Here is a 23,420-nt window from a genome sequence, read left to right as displayed (position 1 = left end):
ACTATGTGCAGCTGCTCCAGATTTCTCCCTCTGTAATTATATAACTGTTTGGAAAAGTAGGGCAGCACTACAATTTTCTTGCTCTCCAATGACACTAGCCCCTAGAATTCCTTTGCAGCACCTATTGTATACAGCACCTAACTTTCCAAAAATGTGATAACTGCAGTTAGCCGATCAGGGACCAATCACTAAATTGTAAAAGGTAGGGGAAAAGGTTATATGATGACTAGTACATTAAAGTACTCCTATACCAAAAGGTGGGTTCTTAGCTTGTTTAAAGTGGAATTAAACCCATGGATTTAAACGGTTAAAAAAAAAGGCATGCCGGGAATGCTAACTGCACATTGGCTGTGTTCTCAGCCAAACTATCAAACCATCCAATGGCTGATGTCATAACAAATCACATGTGCAGCACCTTAGCAGTTGAAGATTAAACAGAGGCAAAGATGGCAGCTTCCTTGGCTGAAAACAATAGGGGAGTTTACTTCCACTTTAAGTATAAAAACTATTATGGGTACCATCACTAAATCATATATAGCAAACATTTACCCCATCATAGGGAGAAGAAAGAGATGGAACTTTAAACATACCTCACAGAAGGAATGTACAAATAAAAAAAATTTAATTATTGATTTAAAGCGGTTCTTCACCCTAAAGGGGAAGTTCCGCTAATCTGATCTCTCCCCCCCTCCGGTGCCACAATCGGCACCTTTCACGGGGGAGGGGGGTGCAGTTATCTGGATAATCCAGGTATCTGCACCCACTTCCGGGCAGACCGCCGCAGACGCCCCCCGTTGTGTTCTGAGAAACACACAGTTCCCAGGACACAGCGGGGGACCATAAGAGACGCGCAGCGCGACTCGGGCATGCGCAGTAGGGAACCGGGCAGTGAAGCTGTAATGCTTCACTTCCCGATTCCCTGACAGAGGATGGCGGCGGGGGCAGCAGCGAGATGAGCGATCGCTCGTCATCTGCCACCGACATCGCTGGACCCTGGGACAGGTAAGTGTGATTTTATTAAAAGTCAGCAGCTGCAATATTAGTAGCTGCTGGCTTTTAATATTTTTATTTTAGGTGCAGAACCGCTTTAAAAGTATTTCCCTTGGGATTAATAAAGTATTCTGTAAAAAAACACCTTCGTCTTTAAAATGCATCATACTATATTCCAGATATATGTGATACAGATTTGATATATGTAATCTGCATTGTCATCAACGCATTTCACAATATGGCATCGCATTGATACTTAACGGACTAAATGTTGATTACATATACAGTATCTGGAATGTGTTCTATATATTTTTTGGAGTAATTAAAACGTGTATTTATTTGTACTTTGTATTTCTTCTGTAAGGTACATTTAAAGTCACGTGTTTTTTTTCTTCTTCAACCTATGATGGGGTAAATGTTCAATACAATGCCTTGAAAAGGTATTCGTACCCCTTTGAAATTTTCCACATTTTGTCACGTTACAACCAAAAACACAAATGTATTTTATTGGGACTTTATGTGATAGACCAACACAAAGTGGCACATAGTTGTGGGAGGAAAAGTGGAAGGACAATGATAAATGGTTTTCAATTTTTTTTACAAATATGTGAAAAGTGTGGTATGCATTTGTATTCAGATCCCCTGAGTCAATACTTTGTAGAACCACCTTTCACTGCAATCACAGTCTTTTTGGGGATGTCTCTACCAGCTTTGCACAGTTAGAGAGTGACATTTTTGCGCATTCTTCTTTGCAAAATAGCTCAAGCTCTGTCCGAGAGCAACTGTGAACAACAATTTTCAAGTCTTGCCACAGATTCTCAATTGGATTTAGGTCTGGACTTTGACTGGGCCATTCTAACACATGCATATGCTTTAATGTAAACCATTCCATTGTAGCTCTGGCTGTATGTTTAGGGTCATTGTCCTGCTGGAAGGTGAACCTCTACCCCAGTCTCAAGTCTTTTGCAGACTCTAACAGGTTTTCTTCTAAGATTGCCCTGTATTTGGCTATATACATTTGCCATCAACTCTGACCAGCTTCTCTGTCCCTGCTGTAGAAAAGCATCCCCACAACATGATGCTGCCACTGCCATGTTTTACTGTGGGGTGTGTTCAGGGTGATGTGCAGTGTTAGTTTTCTGCCACACATAGCGTTTTACTTTTAGGCCAAAAAGTTCAATTTTGGTCTCATCTGACCAGAGCACCTTCTTCCACATGTTTGCTGTGTCCCCCACATGGCTTCTCACAAACTGCAAACGGGACTTCTTATGATTTTATTTCAGCGATTGCTTTCTTTTTGCCACTCTTCCATAAAGGGCAGATTTGTGGAGAGCACGACTAATAGCTGTCTTGTAGATAGATTCTCCCACCTGAGCTGTGAATCTCTGAAGCTCCTGCAGAGTCTCCGTGGGCCTCTTGGCTGCTTCTCTGATTTAATGCTCTTTTTGCCCGGCCTTTCAGTTTAGTTGGACGGCCATGTCTTGGTAGGTTACAATTGTGCTATACTCTTTTTGTTTTCGGATGATGGATTGAACAATGCACCGTGAGTTGTTCAAAGGTTTGCAATATTTTTTTTTTTTTTTATAACCCAACCCTGTTTTAAACTTCTCCACAACTTTATCCCTGACTTGACAAAACTCTGAGGCCTTCACAGAAGAGCTGTATTTATACTGAAATTAAATTACACACAGGTGTATTACTAAGATGTTTTACTAATCAGGTGACTTCTGAAGGCAATTGGTTCCACTAGATTGTAGTTAGGGGTATCAGAGTAAAGGGGGCTGACTACAAATGCACACCACACTTTTCAGATATTTATTTGTAAAAAAATTTAAAAACCATTTATCATTTTCCTTCCACTTCACAATTATGTGCCACTTTGTGTTGGTTTATCACATAAAATCCCAGTAAAATAAATTTTTCGTTTTTGGTTGTAACATTACAAAATATGGAAAATTTGAAGGCATAGGAATACTTTTTCAAGACCAAAAGGGGGGGAGGGGTTAGCACAGTGGCCAAGTGGTTAGCACTTACGCCTGGTAGTTTCACCTGCCTGGAGTTGACATGATCTCCCTATTCTGCCCACACTCCAAATACATGCTGGTAGGTTAATTAGCCCTAGTGTGTATATGTATGGATGTGAGTTAGGGACCTTAGATCAGCCTTTCTTGACCGGGGTGCCTGGTAGAGAGAAAAAAAAACATTGAGGTAGGTAAAGGGCTGTCTCCAAAACTGCGTATCTGTCTTTAGTTGTGACTTAGTAAAAAATGATATTTGACTTATGGGCTAAGTGCAATGAGATTGGTCATCCTGGAGGCCCTAATGATCTCCCAGCCTCAATCCGTAGATCTGTTCTGGCCTACCTTGAAGTTTTGGATGTTCCCTCTCGCATTTAGGGGTTTCCTTTGGCTGCTAACTGCTAGTGTACAGGCCAGGGAATTCGGCACAGATATCGCCACTAGAAATCAGTGGTCAAGTTGTTCCACCCTCCAGTATCTACCAAAAATGTAACCCTCCATTTTAGTTTAGCGTTGTATACAGTAGCACGGCATACTATTGATTCAACCCTCATAAAAAAATGTAAATATTAGTTGTGCGATGGAGTTGTATAGCTGGACAGTAGCAGAGAAATATAACTGACTGACCTCTTTTTGCATTTTGTTAGTGTTTTCCCCCGGGAGCTGAAGGAGGTGTTTGCTTCTTGGAAACAGCAGTGTATTAACCGGGGGAAGCAGGATATCAGTGAGAGACTGATCAGTGCCTCCCTCTTCCTCCGATTCCTGTGTCCATCGATCATGTCTCCTAGTCTCTTCGGACTCATGCAGGAATACCCTGATGATCGCACCTCCAGAACTCTGACTCTAATTGCAAAGGTTATTCAGAATCTGGCCAACTTTGCAAAGTAAGTGGTTATAATGATACTTTATTAAGCATTTGCTAATCAATATTATTGACCTCTAGTGAGGATCTGTCAACAAGCAATTTGTAAATATGCTGTGGAGATAATTATGCATGGTTACATACATATGTGAAAGGTTGATATACATTTGGAATTAAAGAGCATCTCCATACAACCACACCCGTTATGGAAGTGCAAATTCTATCCAAAAAAAAAAACATTGTAGAGTAGTAAAGTGAGAAAATCCACTGTATCAACAATGTTAATAGAGTCGGTGCAACTGGTTCACTTTAAGGTATCCCTCCCCAACAGACTATACTTTTCTCCCTTTTCATTCCACTGCTATATCGTCAGTTCCTAGGTGCAAAGGAAGTTCCCATGTAAACTGTGAGTCGCTGGTGTTGTAAAGGTTTGTTTTTTATTTTCTAAATAGGTTCCTTTAAGCTAGTGCATTGTTGGTTCACTTACCTTTTCCTTCGATTTCCCTTCTAAGGCCGTGTACACACGGGCGCACTGTTCGCCCAACTTTGTCCGCTGAACAGTGTTTGGGCGGACAGTCCGCTCGTGTGTGGGCTTTCAGCGGACAGTTTCAGCGGACAGTTGGACGGACAAGGTTTTTCGGAATTTCCGAAAAACTGTCCGCTGAAACCTTGTTTGAGCGAACAGTCCGCCCGTGTGTAGGCTTGTTCGTCAAACAAAGTTGCGCGCATGCTCAGAAAGGATTTTCACGCTGAAAGCTATAATGCAGTGTATAGGACGTCGTATTTTTCGTCCCGTCGTACGTGCCGTTCACGTCATCGCGCACGGTTTCAGCAAACTGTTCGTCCGTCGTGTGTGGCCATGTCCGTCCATGCTAAGTTTGAGCGGACTGTTTGCCGAAACTGTTGGACGGACAAAGTTGGGCGAACAGTCCGCGCGTGTGTACGCGGCCTAAATGTTTTTTTTCTTTGTTCTCTTTGTCTGAATTTCTCACTTCCTGTTCCTCCTCAGTAAGCTGTTCTGGCTGACTAAACACCACTCGGATGATGGTGTGAAGTTTACTGAGCAGAAACGGGAAGTGAGAAATTCAAACAAAGAAAAAAAACATTTAGAAGGGAAATCGAAGGAAAAGGTAAGTGAACCAAAAGTGCACTAGTTTAAAGGAGCCTATTTAGAAAATAAACAAAGCTTTACAACCCCTTTAATTAGGGCTTATGCGCTCTCCATGTGACCATGCTGATTGTTCCCATGCTCTCATATGCAGTGATTGGCATGCTCCTTATACCTGGAAGTACCAAATATTTCCTTCTGTTCCTGGTGCTTAAAGTAGTGGCGGGAGATCAAAGGAAATTACAGTATCTTTCGGGGAGTAGTACTGGATTAAAGTAAACCTGTTTCTTGACCTGATTGAGCAAAGCACATTTTTTCTTTTTCTGTATAAATTCCTGATCAATAGAACTGGTCATCTTTTCATTCTTCTAGGCCTGACTTCAGGCTCTGGTCACATGAGTCCATTCCTTGATTCCATGATCCAGTGTGGGCGAGGCTTAAGTGTGTTCTGAGAGGGGGTAAACCACACTCTGTTTCACTGAAATTCAAAAGATGAAGACACTCCACGTTATAGGAGTTCAACTGGCAGGAGAGCCAGCTTGACAAAATAAAAGCCAGTGCCCCCTTAAGTCCAACATCATCATTGTACTGGGACATTACAGTGCATTGTTTGCCCCGTGTCATTTTATATCAGGTGTCATCAATGAAAGACATTACAATTGTATCTCTCTATTATGTAGTAACTTATGTTTATTGTGCCCTTTGATGTAGATTTGGTAATAAGGAAGAATACATGGCTTTCATGAATGACTTTTTGGAGCATGAGTGGGGAGGAATGAAACGCTTCCTGCAGGAGATCTCCAATCCAGACACTATCTCTAACACTCCAGGCTTCGAAGGCTACATCGACCTTGGCCGGGAACTTTCTGTCCTACATTGTCTCCTATGGGAAGTGGTGTCTCAGTTAGATAAGGTAAGACATTCCAAAGACAATTTCAATTCTAAGCTCCTTTTTAATGAAAAGTATGAAAATCTGGACTATTACTAAACAGCTCTGGAGGTCATGAAAGCATGTTAGTGGGATTTTTATCTTTTGTGCACAAAATGAATGACCAGGTGGCTTGAATTGGCACCCATGATTCATACCAGAAACCGTTATATATAAACAGTCTGACTTAATCTAATAGACCCAAAAGTGATATTTCAGTTTTGTGTGGTTATTGGCAAGTTGAAATATATTCTGATTTCTTACATATGGCAGAGACTTAGTAGTACATAACTGCTGCAGTCACAGAACGGAGCCTATCGCTAGAGAAATACCTAACCCTCTTCTGGAAATGCTAGTTGTTCTTTGATCTTTTGGCTTCTGTCTTTTCATGTTTCATGTTCTGGGCTAGGTAATTTTATTGAAACTAGAGAAAGCCAGACCAAAGCATTTTCTGGAGGCCACAAATGACAGCTGTCGTATTTGTCTCATAATATCTTTGATTAAAAAAGCCAAATGATAATGGTAGGCTTCTCTGTCTGTGTCAGATCAATGTAACCACTTGCCGACTGCATAACACAGTTATACAGTGGTAAAATGGCTCTCCTGCGCCACATCACATACCTAGTACGTGATCTGGCACTTCCGTATAGGGGGTGCGCAGTGCTCCGGCTGTGATTGGTCACAGCAGAAGCGGATCAGCGGGTGCCGACCAATGGATATCCGCCAGCACCCACTGATCGATGAGGAGAATGACAGAGCAGAGCTCTGCCTATGTAAACAAGGTGTAGCTCTCTCCGTTAGCGGGGATGAGCTAGATTTTGTTTCCCTGCAAAGCAGGAAATAAAATCCAGAACATCCCTTAGTGAAAGCACCACACAGTAAACACAAAAAACTGGTTAGGCACACATTTAACCCACATTTAACCACATTTAACCCTTTGATTAACCCTAGATTAACCCCTTCCCAGCCAGTGTCATTAGTATAGTGAAAGTGTATGTTTTCAGCATTGATCACTGTATTTAGTTTCACTGTTTCCCACAAAGTGTCACATTGTCTCTATAAGCCACTGTCCGCTGCCATTATTAGTATAAATAAACAAAAATTCCAGTGTATATACCATAGTTTATAGATTCTACTTTTTTGCAAACCAATTAATATACACTTATTGAGATACCAAAAATATGTAGCAGAATACAGATGCCCTAAATTTATGAAGACATTTTTTTTTTTTTTTTTTTTTATTGGATATATTTTATGGAACCATGACACCCATACAAGGCTGCTGAATTGCAGAATTTCAGGTCATGAGTGGCTGTCTCGGCACCACTGGGCTCAACAAATTTTTAAGAACCGAGATTTATTATTGAGATTATTGGCAAGACAGTGACTGCATAGTCTCAGCTGTAGTCACAGTTTGGGTATTCTGACAACCACTGGTGTCGGTGGCTGTCAGAATACAATAACCAGCAGGCGAGATTCCTCCATGCACATTACTGATTTCACTTGACACACTTTTATTTTCAAAAAGAAAACAAAAAAGAAAAATTCGTCAAAGATGTTTAGTATCCAATTCCATACAATCCACCTCTGCAGTCTTCAATCCAAGAACACTGTGAGTTTTTTTTGGTTCAGCCATTTAAGTGTATGGCTGGCTTAGCTAACAAGCTTCTGTTACCAGCAGCAATTTATGGGACCTATATACAGAATATCAATGAATGACCCAAAAACAGGTCTATTTTGTGGAGTAGGAGCTCAGAGTATGACCCTGCGGCACAGATCTTGGGTCCGAAAAAAAAGACAGAAGTCTAAAGGCATGGCACATACTGGGAAAGAACGAGGGTGAGAATGGCAGAAACCCAGTGTGGAATGGAGAGAGAAAAAAAAAAGAGGGGGCAAGGGGAGGAGAATTTTTGGGATCTTTCAATAAAAAAGCTATTGCATAGATGTCCCATATTTGCCCCATTATTCATTATGTGCATAGAACTCCTACGTCAACATTGGTGTAACTTCAGCATTTCATGACATACTTTGTACCCATCTCCCGCACCCAATAGGAGAAGCCATATCCAGGGATTATGTAGCTCTTGGCTCACTTGAACATGATGCCCTTTGTCACTGAATCCACCTGTTTGTCACCAACCATGTTTCCATGATCCTCACAAGTAGGGATGAGCTCAGGCGTGTTCACATGGTCCACCTGCAGAGCCTGCCAGGAAGTCGGCACAGCACCAATCACAGGCAGTGAAACATTGCCCGATCTCTGCAGCTGCGCATCGGGGCAATGTCTCACTGCCTGTGATTAGCGCTGCGCTGACTTCCTGGCGGGCTCTACACATGGACCATGCAAACACGCCGGAGCTCATCCTTACTCACAAGTGAAACCAGAACAAACTTTTCAATGTTCATTATCATGTGAAATGGTGAATTTCACTGTAGTAGTGTCGCCTCCGCCTGAGGACCAGACATGCCTTCCAGGGAATAAAGACCCTGGACAGAGACGCTTCATGTATGTTAGCAAAGCTGGCTACTGTCAACTGAACTGTTTATAGACAATTGGTACAATTATTTCACCATAATACTAAAATCTGTTAAATATGAATTTACAGCATGTATTAACCAGATTCTTTTCCTTAGCAAACATTGGTAAGTTGATTGTTAAAGTGGACAGTACTGGATTTTCCAACAAGTGATCTATTTTTGTGCTGTGTGCGGTACTGTCGCTAGCTATGTTGTGGTGTCTGGAACCCTCCCCCCCCCCCCCCCCCCCCCCATTATCTCATTGGTCGATGTGTCCTTTTCTGATCACCTGGTTTTACATAAAGTCTACACATGTCCTGCCTTCATAGATCACGGGGAAACTGTGTCTCTAACAGACCAAAAACAATAACTGGCTGATTCCTTGGATCCCTGTTCCTTCCATTAACATTGTTCACCTTTCTGTCCTCCCTCCTTTGTCTAAAATGTGCGCATGCTGCTGTGTTTAACCTTTAGCCCGTGTAATGTCTGTATGCACACACAATCCTTTTGCTTCTTCTTTTTTTTTTTTTTTTTTGCATTTTGTTGTAGTACGTAGCTTTGCATGTCTGTTTTGAGTTGGAATGGCCGTAGTTGTAGGTATGTTAAGCATGATTAATTTCTTTCTGGTTTTGAGCAATCCTAATTTCTTCTCTATTTCCTTTTCTCCCCTCCCCCCTTCCCCCTTTACCTACCCCGATGCCTGGCTGCACCCCGCCTTCCTCCATCCGTCACATCGTGAATGATAATTTGGCTCTACGCTCATGCCATGCGTTCACACACTCATATGAAAAAAAAAAACACTTGCCCTCCGAACCCCACCTGGCCTTCCCCATCACTTTGGCGGATGTTTCCACGCATATTATCCAATCAGGGTGAAAATTCCTTCCTACAGGCCACCGTGGAAAAACTGGGACCATTGCCGCGCATCCTTGCTGACATCACCAAATCTCTGACCAATCCCACTCCCATCCAGCAGCAGTTAAGACGGTTCAGCGAGCATAGCTCCAGTCCAAATGTAAGTGGAAGCCTCTCTTCTGGACTTCAGAAGATTTTTGAGGATCCTGCTGACAAGTAAGTGTAATTCATTTTTCATTTGTAGTATGTAGACTAAATAACTGATTTCTCAAAATCCTACATATAAGTTTCTGTTTTATTAATCTCTAGCTTAGTCTGTTGCATAACCAGTTCTCTTTGTGTGCACACATTTCTTCAAATCAGGGCTAGGTTTCCAATTGCCAAAGAAGGCCTGTTTTTTTTTAGGTAGCCAGGACATAAAGCCATTTTTTCCTGTATGGCTATTGGCCTACATTGTTTTCCATCATCAACGAAAATACAGTATTCTAAAATAAGCTTATTTGCCCATTATTTTAATTCACTAAGCCAGGAAAGTTCCAGTAAAGCAGGAAAACATTCAAAAATAGGACAACCTAGCAAAGATATTTTGCTTTGGACAGTAACAGTTGTACTGATGAAACACCGTTTTTACAGAGCTCAATAACTTAAGTAGAAAATTGTACAAAAGTGAATGAGTCAGAGAACAGTGGAACATTTCTTCAGTGATATCAACTGTTTTCTAATATGAGAAATTACCCAACACCTGGACTGTCACAATTTTTCTCATTTTAAATAGTTCTTTTTGCTCATAAAATTAAAAAAAAAAAAAATCTGTAAAAAAAGCATATGAGTTTTTGTTTTTTGAGCGCTATTTAAGCTGGAAAGAACCTCATTTCTTGGAACTTTTTTGTCTTCTTTTTAAAAGTCAAAGAAATAACTTATCAGTGAAGAAAAAGGCAGCCCTTCAGATATGGAGTTCTTCATAACAAGCTGCTCATTTGCGCCCCCCTGGGGCACGCACAGGGGCGGACTGACCATTGGGCCACTCGGGCACTGCCCGAGGGCCCCATGCCACTAGGGGGCCCCATCAGGGTTGCCAGCCTCAGTAAAACTAGGGAAAGTATGTAAAAATCTGTGTTTTTTTTTACATCTGTCTCTGAGATGTCCCTTACCGACATCCTTTTGCTCTAAAAATCCTGAGATTATAGCTGCCCCACCTCTCCAGTACCTTCTCAGCCAATAGAAACATGTCTGTGTATACTGTGTGATTGTATACTGCGTGTGTGCGTTTGTGTATACTGTGTGGCCCCATAATCTCTGATTGCCTGGGGGCCCCATAATACCCTTTTGCCCAGGGGCCCCATGAGTTGTCAGTCCGCCCCTGGGCACGCAGCATGGCGATCAGTAGTGCAGTGTGTCGCTCTGGCTTTTTACCATGTGATCAGCTGTGTCCAATCACAGCATTCCTCTATTCATGCTGACAAGGCTTGAGTAGAGGAGAACCGATAAGCAGTTCTACAGACAGGGGATCTGCACTGATAATCAGTGCAGCCCCATCAGCAATGCCCACCAGCGATGACAATCCGTGCCTTTTGGTGCTGCCTATCAGTGTTCATAAAGGCTGCATACTGTATCAGTGCTACATATTAGTGCTGCCTCATCAGTATACATCAGTGAAGGAGAAAAAAATATGTTTTTTTTGTTTGTTTTTTTTCCTCATTTGTTTAGCAAATCAAAAAAAAAATAGTGGTGAATAATAAATACCAGCAAAAGAAAGCTCTATCTATATCAAAAAATAATAAAAGTTTTGTTTGGGTACAGCATTGCATGACCGCACAATTGTCATTTGAAGTGCGACTGTGCCGAAAATTGGCCTGGGCAGGATGGAGGTGAAAGTGCCTGGTATTGAAGAGGTTAAAGGCAAACAACTCAAAAGCAGCATTGATTTATTGTTGAGTAATAAGATTCTAATTAAAATACAGCTTTACTTATAATTTTTCAATAAATACAAGGTTCACTTAAATGTATATTTGACTACATGTCAACAGCATTTGATTATTAACCCTTTCGTGACCAAGAGTCAGCAAAGCCTAGGTGCCCGAACCGAATTTGGCAGTGTTGTTGTTTTTACTGGCAAATGCAGATAACCATTTTTATTAGTTTTTTATTATATTTAAAACATTATAATATTCTACTTTATTTTTTATTTATTTTTTAAACTTTTAAAACAATTCCAGGTTGCTTGTGAATAGATTAGGTAGTTAGAACACAGACTGCCTCTTCTTCTTTTTTTTTTTCTTTTTTTTCTTTTTTTTAACCAATGCAAATAGCTAAATAACCTGTAGATTTTCCCTTGAATGGCCCTTTTTATTGAATGCAAGAAGCCTGTTTTTATTATACACTTCTAAAAGAAAGTTGTTGTGCAGTAACCAGCAATAGAAAAGTTATCCTGCAGATTTCGAGGCACTGATCTCTGAGATTCTGGAATTTGTAAGCCTATTATGTTAAAAAAAGAAGAAAAAAAAAAGCAAACCTTGATATATAGCCATCTAAAATTATTCTTGTATATTTTTCCATCTGCTAGTTTTCTAGCTTGGCAAAGTGACCATGCACAATTTTTCTTATCTTGTAGTGACCTTCTTAAGCTGAAGTCTCCAATCATCGAACCCCAAGATTACTTCAGGGGGAAGACGCTACTGCTTGTCCAGCAGGCCTCTACCCAGAGCATGTCTTACTCGGATAAAGATGAAAGAGAAAATGTGCTTCCTAATGGACGTAGTGTGTCCTTAATGGACCTGCAGGACTCTACTGTGAGTCACAATGAGCGTTCTGCTGTTGTTCAGGAGCCACCTTTGCGTTTAACTGGCAGCCAGTTGTCTATTGCACATGTAGCCACCATAAAGCAACTGCGAGACAACCAGAGCACACCACAGAGTGCTCCTCAAGTCAGGAGACCCTTACACCCAGCTTTGAGTCAACAGAACAGCTTGCAGCCACTGTCTTTCCAAAACCCTGTTTACCATCTTAATAACCCTCCACCCACCATGCCCAAGGCTTCAGTGGACTCAAGCCTTGAAAACCTAAGCACTGCCAGCTCACGGAGCCAGAGCAACAGTGAGGAGTTTATTCTTAGTGGACCCAGCAATAGCAGCATGGAAGATTTCACTAAAAGGAGTACACATAGTGAGGACTTCAGCAGGCGGCACACCATGCCTGAAAGGCCCATTCCTATAGCACTACCACGTCAGAATAGCACGGGGCAAGCCCAGATCCGTAAGACTGACCAAGCAGCTCTGGGTGCTCGAGCCAAGGCCCCACAGTCTTTGCCACACAGTGCCTCTATACGTAGCACGGGCAGCATGTCTGGAATTTCTGCCACACTGCTAGCGGAGCCTGTTCAGAATGGGAACCGGTCCAGACAACAATCAACCTCTTCCCGCGAGAGTCCTGTACCAAAGCTACGAGCCGTTCATCGCCAGCAAACACAGCAGGTGAGCAGTCTTGTATTGTGTTCCAGCAAAAAAAAAAAGCTGGACTATAATTATTGTCATTTGAAAATGTTAAACTAAGTGTGACATGGAGACATATGTTCCTAAATGCTTCATTTAACTTGTATTGCGGCCTTTGGTATGCTAGTCTTTAAATCATTATTGACCAAATACGTTTTGACCTGAAAAAAATATATATATTTATTGAAATCTGTTTCTTCTTGAATTCTGCTGTATTGTTTCCACTTTTCCTATGTAGAATGTTGCTGCATCTGTCTTTCTACTCTGTACAGAATGTTCTGAATCCATCTCTAAAATGGTACCGAACCTGTCCCTGTAAAGAATTTGGCAGAGTGTCTCCTCTTTTCTCTGTGCAGGGTGCCACAGAACACTGCTGCTGTGTTCTTCTCTTCTTTTAAACTTTTATATGTTTATTACTGCCAGTGAGGTTGTCTGTCTGTGTGGCTGATCAGTATTATAAATCCTTCTTTTTTTTTATTGGTAATTCTCCTATTAAACCTATGGAATGAAGAAGGTCTAAAAAATATTGCACTCATCATAGTCGCTTTTTATTGCTGCCTAAATTATGCTTTCAATTTTTACTGCTCCCATCTCCTTCTGTATCTATCATGATAATGTAATAAAAGTTTGCTTTATCATCTTAAAGGGGTTGTAAACCCTCATGTTTTTTCACTTTAATGCATTAAGGTGAAAAAAACTTCTTCTAGTGACCGCCCCCCGTTTTACTCACTTGAGCCCTGGAATTTCCTGCGGCGGAGACACACTCTTCCTCTGCCCAGGGTTCTCGGATCTTGATTGAATAGATTGATAGAAGCGCAGCCATTGGCTCCCGCTCAGGGCCAACCCTAGGGTCACAGATACCTTGGTGCAGAAATATTTCTGGAGCCCCAAAAATGGGTGTTGTCACCTTACCAACTCCTCCCCTTTACAAATCTTTCTATGGCAACAACTCAAACACAGGGATGCTCCCCTAAGAAGTCTTTGTTACCCCTGGATCCTCCCATGATCTTTTAACAATAAAGAAAATACAGGAAGAGCATACACTGAGACCTGGAGGGGAATGTCTCTGATGCACACAGAGAGGGCTTCTGTTAGGGAGCCTCCAGATATAGTACAGGAGATGGTCAGAGACTGCAGACATAGTACAGGAGACGGTCAGAGACTGGAGACATACTACAGGAGACGGTCAGAGACTGCAGACATACTACAGGAGACGGTCAGAGACTGCAGACATACTACAGGAGACGGTCAGAGGCTGCAGACATACTACAGGAGACGGTCAGAGGCTGCAGACATACTACAGGAGACGGTCAGAGGCTGCAGACATACTACAGGAGACGGTCAGAGGCTGCAGACATACTACAGGAGACGGTCAGAGACTGCAGAATATAATACAGGAGACGGTCAGAGACTGCAGAATATAATACAGGAGACGGTCAGAGACTGCAGGTATAATACAGGAGTTGGTCGGAGACTGCAGTTCCTATAGACGTTGGTAGATAATGGCCGATCGGCCCTATCACCTGACCCAGGGATACAGCAATAACGGTTCCTCTGATCAGGAGTCGGCTCACTCTGAATTACCCATGGCGATTCCGCTGGGTAGCGCAGATCTGTATTCTGGCAATGACTCCATTCCTCTCTCCACCAGGGATGGCGCTAGGCTGTGTGGCTTTCCCTCTAGTGGCACAGGGCAGCGTGGTTCTCTGTCTCTAATGGTGTCCCCTCAGCACTGTTCTCTCCCTCTGGAGTCCTGGGTGCACTGCCCTGAAAGCTTTCCCGCACTCCTGGCTCTCTCTCCCTCCCATTCAGCTGGGCTTACTGTGTGGGCTGCAGTTTCCGTGTTACAATGGAGCCGCCAGTCCTCGGGACAGTATGTCCCACAATCCTCTTCTCTGCTCTTTTTATTCTATTTCTTTCCTGGCCGATGTACCTCTCACTAGTACAGCAGCGCACGTGAGGAGGAGAGGGGCGGAGGAGAAGAGCCCGCGGCTGCTTTCTCTCCATAAAGAGACAGCCGCTCCGATCTCCAGCTGCTTTGCTCTCCTCCTCTGACAGGAGGAGGAAGGGGGGATAGGCTTGGGCAGGAAACACAGAGAGCCCTCTAATCATTGCTAACAGCGGCACAGTCTCTCCTCCTCTGATCCGCTCCTGTCAGTTGCCGGTGGAGAGAGCTGCCTCTGGACACAGACAAGGAGAGGAGGAGGGAGAGGAGCACTCTGGTGCTTCGGCGCCCCCAACTCTGCGGCGCCCGTGTGCACTGCACCCCGCGCACCCGCCCAGGATCGGCCCTGCTTCCGCTGAGTGCCGGAGTGCGCCGCAAGGTAACCCCCGGGAGATCGCTTGTCCTAGGGGAGGAGCTGATAGCGCTGCTGAGGGACCCCAAAAGAGGATGATCAGGGGCCACTCTGAATAAACTGCATAGTGGAGGTAAGTATGTCATGTTTGTGTTTTTTTTTTCAAAATAACAATCACTTTAAAGTAGAAACTACAGACTAAAAAAAATGTTTTCATTTTGGATAGAGCAAGAGTGGGTATAACCCTTGTCAGACTTTGTGTCCCATAGGGGATATTTCCCTGCACTTCCTGTCCCATAGCCAAACGGGAAGTGAGAGGAAATCCCTGCAAATTAGGGAATTCCTTGGAGACTCCGGGGTCACCAGAACTAGTGTCTCCATTGGAAGATTTCCCATCTCTTACTTTTCTGGGGACATCCCAAAATTTGTGATTTTCTTTTTCTTTCACTTTTAATGATGATGATAAACAGGACAAATAGAGCGAGTGAATCTCCCTAATGGGGACACAGACAGCAATAAAAACCTGACGTGTTCTAATCCCTCTCCAATCTGTCCAAAACAACAACAAAAAAATGTTGCCTCCTTATACTTTAAGTTTCTAAGGTTATCCAGTATTTTGTTTTTGCTAGAATTATGAACACAAGTATTCTGTAACAAGTGGCAGACATTTACTCGTAAAACTATATAAAATTCCAAATTGATTGCAATTGTTAATTCGGGATTAGCGGGGATTTTGACGATCTGTTTATGGCATTGGCGCCCTCTAGAGGCTTTTCTAAAGGTAATACAGAGAAGCATTTATTTAGACTAATAGATCTTACTTGCCACATTTTTGGGGGACGTTTTCCTTCTTTGTTGTTCTAAGTGAACATATTCTGCAAAATTATGTCAAAGGACCAGAGGACAAAAAAAAAAAATATATATATATATATATATATATATATATATATATATATATATATATATATATATATAGCCAGTTATATGGTCTTCAAAAAAGTCAATTTAGCGGTGTTGCACAAGTTGAAAATAGTCACCAGTCCATCTTGTACAACCAGGAGAAAAATACAAACCATTCCATACAAAAAAAACCTCGTTATACTCAGCCCTATACCCAAAGTTGACCCAGTTGAAAAAGCCCATTTAGCGACGTTACATAGGTTGAAAAAAGACAAAAGTCCATCTAGTTCAATCAACTGATAAACCTCCATATACACTCAGTCCTATACCCAAAGTTGATCCAGTTGAATATACCCAAAGTTGATCGACTAGATCAAATGTGGGTACAGGAATGGGTAATTCACACTGTTTGTTATATTTTGTTTAAAACATGCAATAACATGCTACTAAGATACATGCAAGTGAGGTTGGCATAGATGGAATACTATAGATCAGGGATATGCAATTATCAGACCTCCAGCTGTTGCAGAACTACAAGTCCCATAAGGAATAGCAAAACTGACAGCCACAAGCATGACACCTAGAGGCAGAGGCATGATGGGACTTGTAGTTTTGCAACAGCTGGAGGTCTGCTAATTGCATATCCCTGCTATAGATAATACATACTGAATAAGGCCTTTTCTAACCAGCCATTTTTGCTCTTATTCTGAAAATTCTAGCTGCCCTGGTATGCTTGGTTCCAGATTTTTGAGTCACATACCCAGAGAAAGCTCAGTAGCTCAAAGCATAAGCAGGTAAGCCAGGCAACTAGCATTTTCAGAAGTATAGATCATCAATGACTCTCTATATATGTCTGTCATTCCTGGTTTACTTAAAATCGGTAGAAGGAGTGGACCAAAATGTAAATAAGGGAAATACATCATCTTATATGATTTCCAGGTCCAGTCTCCAGTGGACTCAGCCACAATGTCCCCAGTGGAAAGGACAGCAGCCTGGGTGCTTAATAATGGTCAGTATGAAGATGAAGAGGAGGAAAACGCAGACCAAAACAAAGATGAAGTAAAACCCGCTGAGAAGGTAAGAGGCATGGGCAGATAACATGCCTAGATGATTGTGTTTTATATGGTAGATGTTTTTTTTTTTGTTCTCTTTTGTGATTTGACTCACTGAGTGCCAACAGTTAGCCCAGACGTGCCATGTTGTTGGCTCTATGCTTACATCCATGTTCCTATATATTTAAGCCTGGACCTCAGCTTTTTGAGGTGTGGACATCTTAGGGGACTGATTCACAATGAGAATGAAGAATATAAGAGCTGGTTTCCCCTGTTACCTTGTGACACCTACAGTGCCTTGCGAAAGTATTCGGCCCCCTTGAACTTTTCAACCTTTTGCCACATTTCAGGCTTCAAACGTAAAGATATAAAATTTTTATTTTTTGTGAAGAATCACCAACAAGTGGGACACAATTGTGAAGTGGAACGAAATCTATTGGATTTTTGAAACTTTTTTAACTAATAAAAAAAATGAAAAGTGGGGCGTGCAAAATTATTCGGCCCCCTTGCGTTAATACTTTGTAGAGCCACCTTTTGCTGCGATTACAGCTGCAAGTCGCTTGGGGTATGTCTCTATCAGTTTTGCACATCGAGAGACTGAAATTCTTGCCCATTCTTCCTTGCAAAACAGCTCGAGCTCAGTGAGGTTGGATGGAGAGCGTTTGTGAACAGCAGTTTTCAGCTCTTTCCACAGATTCTCGATTGGATTCAGGTCTGGACTTTGACTTGGCCATTCTAACACCTGGATACGTTTATTTGTGAACCATTCCTTTGTAGATTTTGCTGTATGTTTGGGATCATTGTCTTGTTGGAAGATAAATCTCCATCCCAGTTTCAGGTCTTTTGCAGACTCCAACAGGTTTTCATCCAGAATGGTCCTGTATTTGGCTTCATCCATCTTCCCCTCAATTTTAACCATCTTCCCTGTCCCTGCTGAAGAAAAGCAGGCCCAAACCATGATGCTGCCACCACCATGTTTGACAGTGGGGATGGTGTGTTGAGGGTGATGAGCTGTGTTGCTTTTACGCCAAACATATCGTTTTGCATTGTGGGCAAAAAGTTTGATTTTGGTTTCATCTGACCAGAGCACCTTCTTCCGCATGTTTGGTGTGTCTCCCAGGTGGCTTGTGGCAAACTTTAGACGAGACTTTTTATGGATATCTTTGAGAAATGTCTTTCTTCTTGCCACTCTTCCATAAAGGCCAGATTTGTGCAGTGTACAACTGATTGTTGTCCTATGGACAGACTCTCCCACCTCAGCTGTAGTTCTCTGCAGTTCATCCAGAGTGATCATGGGCCTCTTGGCTGCATCTCTGATCAGTCTTCTTGTCTTAGCTGAAAGTTTAGAGGGACGGCCAGGTCTTGGTAGATTTGCAGTGGTCTGATACTCCTTCCATTTCAAAATGATCACTTGCACAGTGCTCCTTGGGATGTTTAAAGCTTGGGAAATCTTTTTGTATCCAAATCCGGCTTTAAACTTCTCCACAACAGTATTACAGACCTGCCTGGGGTGTTCCTTGGTCTTCATGATGCTCTCTGCGCTTTCAACAGGACCCTGAGACTATCACAGAGCAGGTGCATTTATACAGAGACTTGATTACACACAGGTGGATTCTATTTATCACCATCAGTCATTTAGGACAACATTGGATCATTCAGAGATCCTCGCTGAACTTCTGGAGTGAGTTTGCTGCACTGAAAGTAAAGGGGCCGAATAATTTTGCACGCACCACTTTTCAGTTTTTTATTTGCTAAAAAAGTTTAACTTATCCAATAGATTTTGTTCCACTTCACAATTGTGTCCCACTTGTTGGTGATTCTTCACAAAAAATTAAAATGTTATATCTTTATGTTTGAAGCCTGAAATGTGGCAAAAGGTTGAAAAGTTCAAGGGGGCCGAATACTTTCGCAAGGCACTGTATCTCTGTGCACTACATCTGCCCCCAGGGTGAAATCTAAACTTAATGGGAGAGACTCAGACATCCAATAAATGTACTGCATGCTAAAGCCAGACTTACTACAGTCTACACTATTAGGTCAACAAAAAATTATAGGTGAGCATATTCTAAAAAAGCTGCTCCTTATTTAATTGGTACACAGTCGCAGTTGTTTTGCAGTTAGAAGGTTAATTGTTGGTATCTCTTTAAGGAAGTGGTGAAAATTCCTGGGATTCTTGCCGTTCTATTTGATTTCTACCTGCCTTATCCTTATACCCAATGGTCCTTTATCTAAAACTAATAAAAGTTTTGCCTTTAGATATACTTTAAGTGGAGAAGGATTAGAACACCTATCGGTTTTTATTGCTGTCTGTGTCCCCGTTAGGGAGATTCACCCACTCTATTTGTCCTGTTCACTGTTTTCAGTAAAAGAAAATCCCAAATTTTAGGTTGTCCTAGAAATAAAGTGAGGACATCTTCCAATGGGAATACTAGTTCTGGTCACCTGGGGGTCCCCAAGGAAATTCCCTTAATCTGCAGGGATTTTTTTCTCACTTCCTGTTTTGGCTATGGGACAGGAAGTGAAGGGAAATCCCTTAATGGGACAAAAATGGCAAGTATAAACCTTACAGGGGTTGTAACCCTACCTTATTCTATCCAAAATTGGGAAAAATAAAATGTGCCTTTTGATATACTTTTAAGTCCGCACCTCTTTTATGTAGAAAATGCTGTCTTAAATGTTCATGTTCAGTGGGGGAACATTTCGTTTTCACCAACTGGACCTACAAGGCTTGTATACACATACACTAACCGGACGCTTTATTACGTACACCTTGCTACTATCGGGTTGGACCCCTTTTGTCTTCAGAAGTGCCTTAATTCTTTGTGGCATAGATTCAACAAGGTGTTGGAAACATTTCTCAGAGATTTTGGTCCTTATTGACATGATAGCATCACAAAGTTGCTGTAGATTTGTGGGCTGCACATCCATGATGCAAATCTCCCTTTCCAGCACATCCCAAAAGTGCTCTATTGGATTGAGTTCTGGAGACTGTGGAGGCCATTGGAGTACAGTGACCACATTTGTCATGTTCAAGACACTGGTGGTGAGATGATTTGAGCTTTGTGACATGGTGCACTATCCTGCTGGAAGTAGCCATCAGAAGATGGGTACATTGTAGTCATAAAGGGATGGGCATGGTCAGCAACAATACTCAGGAAGCATTTAAACAATGCTCAATTGGTACTAAGGGGCCCAAAGTGTGCCAAGAAAATATCTCCATCACCAGTACACCACCACCAGCCTGAACCATTGATACAAGGCAGGATGGATTCATGCTTTCATATTGTTTACGCCAAATTCTGACCCTACCATCTTAATGTCTCAGCTGAAGACTCAGCAGGCAACGTTTTTCTAGTCTTCTATTGTCCAATTTTGGGGAACCTGTGTGAATTGTATCCTCAGTTTCCTGTTAGCAGACTGGAGTGTCACCCAAGGTGGTCTTCTGCTGCTGTAGCCCATCTGCTTCAAGGTTCAATGTGTTGTATGTTCAGAGATGGTATTCTGCATACCTTGCTTGTAACGAGTGGTTATTTGAGTTACTGTTGCCTTTCTTCCATCTGGAACCAGCCTTTCCATTCTCCCCTGAGGTTAACAAGGCATTTTCCTCCACACAACTGCCGCTTACTGGATATTTTCTCTTTTTCTGACCTTTCTCTGTGAACCCTGGAGATGGTTGTGCATGAAAATCCCAGTAGATCAGCAGTTTTTAAAATACTTAGACCAGTTTGTCTGGCACCAACAACCATGCCATGTTCAAAGTCACTTAAATCCCCTTTCTTCCCCACTCTGATGCTCGGTTTCAACTTCAGAAAGTCGTCTTCACCATGTCTAGATGCCTAAATGCTTTGAGTTGCTGTCATGTGATTGGCTGATTAGCAATTTGTGTAACCAAGCAATTGAACTGGTGTGCCTAATAAAGTGGCCAGTGACTGCAGCTTATTTCCTTTGCACATTTAGGATATTTGCATTACATTGTGTTATGCTTGTGTAAAGGGTTACAAACAAGCTTATTGCAAAGCTGAAAAGAATAAATTGTATGTAAATTTCAGGTCTGGTAGCTGTGTGATAGAAATTCTCTTTGTTTAGCAATGGAGCCAGTTGTAAAGAATCAGGATTTTGCAGGAAGTACCCTATAAAGCTAAACGAAATGTGACCCCAATTTCTCTATCGCAATATTCTATATATACAGTATGTGTGTATACATACATACGCGCACACACTGAGAATGAACTTGTGCAGTTTACCAAAGTATTCTGGTCTCCTGACAATTTAAACCTGTCTTCCCTTCTCAGTATGAGCAAGAGATTGCCAAGCTTAAGGAACGACTGAAGGTTTCCAGCCGTCGCCTGGAGGAATATGAAAGGCGCCTCCTGGTACAGGAACAGCAGATGCAGAAACTGTTAATGGAGTACAAATCTCGGCTGGAGGACAGTGAGGACAGACTGCATCGGCAGCAGGAGGAGAAGGACAGCCAAATGAAAAGTGTCATCAGCAGGTGAGCCCCGGACATAGATCTCATCCTCTCCACAGTTTTATATATATTTAGGACTCAGATGACGTGCGTCATACATATTGTTTCCCTTCCAGGCTAATAGCAGTAGAGGAGGAACTGAAGAAGGATCATGCAGAGATGCAGGCTGTCATTGATGCAAAGCAAAAAATCATTGATGCACAAGTATGTATTTCACTTCCATCAAGTTTTTTTTTTATAATGCACGTTTTTTTTTTCTTCCATACAAAAATAAAACTTTGCTTGTACAATGTACTTGTCTTGCATCACATGTCGTATCGGTGCATTTCAGATGTTGCATTGCACTTGTCAGCACACTATGCCAATTCATTCAGAGTTTGTTGAGGAAATATATACAGTACAAAAATATAAAGAACAAGTACCCATAGGAACAGAATTAATATAATTTAGGCGCAGCTTGAACAATGGCAGATGATTGTTGAATACAGTGACATAACTAGAACCTTCAGAGCCCCGATGCAAGAAACCATGAAGGGCCGCCTTGACCCCCAGACAGGGCCCTTTCCTCCGAGCCCAGTGGTGGAACAACAGGGCCCAGTCGCAAGTGAGTGGCTGCATATAAAGGAACCTTTTTCCCCCACTTCTCCTCCTCTCCCTCCCGCAGGTATTCATCGGCTGCAGGAGGAAAATGGAAAGATTGGTTCCTCTATGACAGTGTTTCTCAATCTTTTTCCAGTCAGGGCACCCTTGACGTTTACCCCTAGGTGAATGGAGCTGCACTGTATCCACTCCGCAGCGGTGTGCATTGCATGCAGTTGCAGCATAGTAATGATGCATTTAAGGGGTTAAAACAGGCAGTCAGGAGGCAACATATTGCCTCTTTACTGGCTGTAGATCGCTTTTCAGAGGACAAGCATTTTCTTGCTGGTACTATGAACAAGCAAGAAAAAAAAATCAGTTCTGATTGTACGCATGTACGGGGTCAGGATTAAAAGCACATATATAAAATGTGTATACATACATGTAAACACATACATACACATATACAAATACACACATATACTGTGTGTGTAATATATATATGCACACACATAAACACATGGACAAACACATACATGCATACATACATGCATACATACATGCATACATACATGCATACATACATGCATACATACATGCATACATACATGCATACATACATGCATACATACATACATACAGCCTTTTAAAAAATGGCAGTCCTTTGCCTTATCTTTTCCTGATGGGTACTGCACTGTAGGGGGAGACAAAGAGCACGCACTACTTTCAATTGAGGTCTAATTAGTGTAATGAGCTGAGTATCGGGGAGCTCGGTCTCGGCCTCCCCTCTCACCAAGGTATACGGGGGCTCTCAAGGGCCCCCTGCAGCATAAGGCCGGTCGCCATGGCGACCTCCGCGACCCCTATACTTTCACCACTGGTTGAATGGCACACCAGGCACACAGGGAGGAATCCAGTTGGTAAAGTGGATCCTGTTTAATCACAAAGTGCCCCTTACACATTTTGCAACTATATTTTAACTTACAATTCTGTTCTTTGCAGTAATGTCATCTTTCACATGTCAGCATTCATTATCCTTCACATGTTCTATTTCTGCTGTGCTTAATTTAGTTATCTATATGGCTTGTTACAGTAACAGTTGGAGAGCCCAGATTTTCCTTACCTTTCCTATTAGTGCAGTAAAATCTCTGTCGGTATATTGTTTGAGTTTGAATGTGTATTATTTGGTTTGTTGTGCAGTCACTTTAAGGGTTCCTTACAAGTGTACAGGGGCATCACTTAGGTTTTTACGCCTCTGATGTAGAATATAAAGCAAAGCCCCATGATACAAAGATACAAACAAATGCTTTGGAGCAGCCTTTCTTGGCCTTTTTCCCCAGAGGAAAATTATTTTT

The 23,420-nt window shown here is 42.1% G+C and overlaps 1 protein-coding gene across 14 annotated transcripts in view; it reads left to right on the top strand.

Annotated features, from left to right (window-relative positions):
* Positions 1-23,420, top strand: part of RASAL2 (RAS protein activator like 2) — a 468,530-nt gene that overhangs the window by 434,764 nt on the left and 10,346 nt on the right. For 9 of the 14 annotated variants that reach the window (XM_077453166.1, XM_077453164.1, XM_077453160.1 and 6 more), the window contains 7 exons: positions 3,656-3,892; positions 5,690-5,891; positions 9,295-9,494; positions 11,890-12,748; positions 16,903-17,040; positions 21,308-21,510; positions 21,603-21,690. In XM_077453166.1, the coding sequence (XP_077309292.1) occupies positions 3,656-3,892; positions 5,690-5,891; positions 9,295-9,494; positions 11,890-12,748; positions 16,903-17,040; positions 21,308-21,510; positions 21,603-21,690 (1,927 nt within the window). The remainder of the gene's footprint in view (positions 1-3,655; positions 3,893-5,689; positions 5,892-9,294; positions 9,495-11,889; positions 12,749-16,902; positions 17,041-21,307; positions 21,511-21,602; positions 21,691-23,420) is intronic. The other 5 variants (XM_077453167.1, XM_077453165.1, XM_077453161.1 and 2 more) reach the window with 2 other exon arrangements.

The sequence above is a fragment of the Lithobates pipiens genome, unplaced genomic scaffold (assembly GCF_037356315.1).
Source record: "Lithobates pipiens isolate NorthernLeopardFrog02 unplaced genomic scaffold, aLitPip1_a1.2 Scaffold_23, whole genome shotgun sequence".
NCBI lineage: Eukaryota > Metazoa > Chordata > Amphibia > Anura > Ranidae > Lithobates > Lithobates pipiens.
This window is presented reverse-complemented; position numbering and strand designations above follow the sequence as displayed.